Source organism: Ranitomeya variabilis, chromosome 1 (assembly GCF_051348905.1).
Source record: "Ranitomeya variabilis isolate aRanVar5 chromosome 1, aRanVar5.hap1, whole genome shotgun sequence".
NCBI classification, from domain to species: domain Eukaryota; kingdom Metazoa; phylum Chordata; class Amphibia; order Anura; family Dendrobatidae; genus Ranitomeya; species Ranitomeya variabilis.
Genome location: NC_135232.1, coordinates 1,144,348,575 through 1,144,352,787, shown reverse-complemented (window position 1 = coordinate 1,144,352,787; position 4,213 = coordinate 1,144,348,575). Strand labels below are relative to the sequence as shown.

Here is a 4,213-nt window from a genome sequence, read left to right as displayed (position 1 = left end):
AGCGGATGCGTTGGAAAAATACATCCGCTGCCCCTGTTGTGCGGCGGAGACCACGCTAGCGTCGGGAACGTCGGCCCGACGCACAGCGACGGGTCTTTCCTGACGCTAGTGTGAAAGTAGCCTAATAAAAAAGTTTGAATTGTTTTTAAGCAGATTTAAAAGAAATGTCCAAAAACTAACAGATAAATTCCCAAAGAAAACATATTTGATAGAGCATCTTCATGATTTTTTTCTCTGTAATTTACTGTTTGTTACATGAGTAACTAATTATTAACATTACTTTAATATAAATCTAAATAATGCAACAAAGTTGATAACAAATCGCCATAAAATCTTAATTCTGGCTGCTTTGTCTTGTAATGCATAGCCTTCGCCATGTTCACTTGTACGGAGATTATTTCTGAATTTGGTTTCTTTTTCTGCCTTTTTCACCCATCATAAAGATATTATAACATTTAGGTAAAAATATGCAGCTCAGTATGGCTCCCACTGAAGTCAAAATAGCAAATATTTCCACAGTGACCATGTGTTTCCCGGTACTGCTCAGGTAGGCCGGGATGGCACAGATCCACACAATGCAGAACACCAGCATGCTGAAGGTGATATACTTGGCTTCATTGTAGATATCAGGTAATGTCCTCACCATGAAAGCCAGAAAAAAACTCACAGCTGCCAGGAACCCCATGTAACCCAGCATAAAGTAAAAGGCCAGGAGAGAACCTTCATTACACTGGATGATGATCTTCCCTGGATAATCCAGATTAAACTCTTGATATGGAGGAGAAACTGACAACCAGATCACTGCATTCCCAATCTGAAGAGATGAACAAACCAGCACTACTGAGTAAGGAAGCCGAACTCCCACACACTTTCTCCAGGGGCTGTCCGGTCTGGTGGCCTTGAAGGCTATGCAGACTATGATGGTCTTAGCAAGGATAGAAGACTCTGCTACTGTGAAGAGAATCCCAAAGAAGACTTGGCGCAGCATACAAGTGATATCCAAAGGGCAACCGATGAAAAGAAACACACAGAGTACGCTGAACATGAGCGAGATCAGTAGGATGAAGCTTAAGTTCCGGTTATTGGCTCGGACAATTGGAGATTTCCAGAATAATGTGAATATTCCCATCACCAATACCGTTATAAACAGGAGTAATATGGAGATGATGGAAAAGACTGAAGCAAGAACATCAGTCTCATATGACACAAACTCATAATCTCTAAAAACACATTTGCTTTTTTCCTTATTTGGCCATTCATGATCAGGACATCTTTGGCAATTTTCACGTTCTATAAAATAAAAATGAACACAAATTAGCATTATGTTTTCGTTTTCAATGTATGACATTAACATTATGTGACAAAACTCGTTTGTACATCTAGCCACAACAACAGATTTCTTTAACAACAAGCCTTTGTACCTTAATCTTATATTATCATGATAAAATTAGGAAATATGAATGCAGTGAAAATAACGTGCCAATCAACTAGGCCACAACTGCATTTTCCTAAATGTTCATTACACTGGTCAACAAAATTTTTCTGGCTAAAGGTTTTAAAACATATTTTAAGTCAATTTTGGCTGCTGATTACGAATATGAACTCCGTTTTTGGCTATCACATCAGGATTGCGAGATATTTTCAATTTTTTTATGAAAATTACTCCTATCTAATGTTTTATGATAAAAACACGATTGTCGATACTACATTGTATATTTTTAATCAAGGAATAACAGACATTACAAAGTCTTTGTGCAGCAAATCAAATATACTTACAGAATTAAACTACAAAATATAAAAACACATATATACGGCACACAGATGAATGACTAATGGCAGTTATTTGAACTTTTTTTTCTTGGCTGATCTGTGATCTTCAGCTTCTGGGTTGTCTCTCAGCAGGCTCCAGCAATAGTCAGCCATCATATGTGAGTTCCACCGGCCTTGATACCGTTCTTCCATTGTTTTAATGTCCTGATGAAAACGCTCCCCTTTTTCCTCGCTCAAATCCCCAAAGTTCTCTGGAAAAAAGTCCAAATGGCTGTGTAAATAGTGAATTTTCATACTCATTCTACATCCCAGAATTCGCAGACTCATTATTAGCTCTTCCACAATCTCTTCATAGTTGTCTGCTTTCTTATTCCCTAGAAAATTCTGCACCACATTACAAAATACATTCCAAGCTCTTTCTTCAATCTCATTCATTGATGTGATAAAATTTTGGTCTCTCATAAGTGTTCTTATTTGAGGTCCATCAAATATTCCAGCCTTTTTCTTCTCTTCACTAAGACCAGGAAAAGTTGAACATACAGTATATAGTTAAAGCATTCTCCACTGTGATTGAGAGCTTTTATGAACTGCTTCATCAATCCAAATTTTAAGGGAGGAAAGACAATGTCATTCCTATCCAGTAGAGGATAATGGATGACATTCGTATCCCAGATGCCAAACTCTGTCGCTGAGGCCATTCAGTTTTCACCCAATGCTCTGCTGTAGCTCTACTGTCCCAGTACAAGGGTGTTATCATAACAAATGGGAATTTTACATGTTCAAAGAAAACAAAGATATTCTCACATTTATTGGGAGACTAAATGAAAACTAAATTTATCTTAGTGAACCGTATAAACCGGCACTTTTCATACACTACTTATATTTATCATGGAATTCTTGAAAATGCGCTATATACCTGTAGCGCAAAAATGTGATGTGATAGAGAAACTATAAGATCAGATTTGAATTCAGCACCCTCAAATTAGTCTAAAACTGTTCTTAAAGTACATGTCAGAATTTTATTTTTTCTTGTAGACCAGTGTTATTAATTAGGGTACTTCCATAGATTTTGGCTGAGAAACATTACCTCTTTGTTCCTAATTTCCTCTTATAGAGAATTTGTAATGGGAATTTTTATATAGAAACTTTATCCATGAGTTATGTTCTATCTGTATTAGAACTCATGGATCCCTTTAACAGTAATCCAGCATCATGTCCTCAAATTTCCCAAGAATTGCTTTTTATACTTGTTTATCTTCATGTGCTAGTCAGTAATAAGAGGTCTAATGTGTGTCTACCTTTGTGCCTACTATTACCATTTTACCATCATTCTTGATTGTCTTGACTAATATCATCCACACATCCTTCTGCACTTGTCCAACTCTATTTCCTTAACGCAGATGAGAGAGGGGAACAGACTCTGTGGGTGATGCTGGAGACATCAGTTACACCAATGAAAGCTGGAGAGACGATGATTGTGGTAACTGAGAAGGTTGCAAGCACAGTCTTCAGGACTCAAGCAACCACTCGACACCAATTAGTATTTGGAGAGGATCAATTTTAAAATGAATTTTCTTTGGTTTGCAAGGTAGTTATAATGTTATTGAAGGGTTAAAAGAGTTCAAATAAAAGCAGCACAAAGGACAGGTTTTTAGGGTTGGCGGATTGCACTAAAATAAAATATAAAATTAAGTGCAATCGCAACCTGGCATCCACCATTTAGATGTAAGGTGCAGGGCCAGGGCTATAGTCATGGCTGACATTAATCCCTGTATCATCCCCTGGCCCCCTCCTGGCACACGATCACGATTCCTTCCCTGAGTACCTCGGTGCTGTTCCTCTGCATCATCTGGGATCTCCCAGTATGGGAGTGTGTTCTCTGCAGACGGTTCCGCAATTAAAGAGTCACAGTCCGGCTTCACTTTAGCTTCAACTTCTTTACTCAACACAGCATCTTCCAGGGCACAATCAATCATAACAATTGGCAACACTTTACCTAGCCTCTTCTCTCTGTCGCTAAGCCTGTCCCCGGGACGGACCATACCTTCCAGTCCTACAGTGTCCTCAATGTCCAGAATTTCTGCTTCTCGTGGAGGTATTCTCTGCCATTTTGTCCCTGTCCTTAGAATAGTGGCCCACGCAAAAATCTGCCACATGTTGGATAACTTGCTCCCGTTCTGCTTATCCTACTTATTCTAGCAGATACAGTCCACTAATACTGCACCACTAGCACTGCTGCTGCTGTACTCTCTCCTTTCTGTACTGCCCCATGGATGTTATCCGCTGATCTCACTCTTGTACAACATTGCGTGGCATGGTGGTGCCCTGGGCTAGCCAGCCCTGTGAGCTACACGGGCACCCCAGTCCCAACTGAACTAAACCAGGAAGACCTCTCTGAATTATCCCACCATGCCCCTTCTATGGTTAACCATTTGCTATTTTG

General features: G+C 39.3%; 1 protein-coding gene across 1 annotated transcript; it reads right to left on the bottom strand.

Annotated features, from left to right (window-relative positions):
- Positions 1-394: 394 nt before the first annotated feature.
- On the bottom strand, positions 395-3,926 carry LOC143800874 (vomeronasal type-2 receptor 26-like). The gene is made up of 2 exons (XM_077281217.1): positions 3,596-3,926; positions 395-1,290 (listed from the first exon to the last, which is right to left on the bottom strand). Exons 1-2 carry the CDS (start codon positions 3,924-3,926, stop codon positions 395-397), a joined length of 1,227 nt encoding a protein of 408 aa, XP_077137332.1.
- Positions 3,927-4,213: the final 287 nt, after the last annotated feature.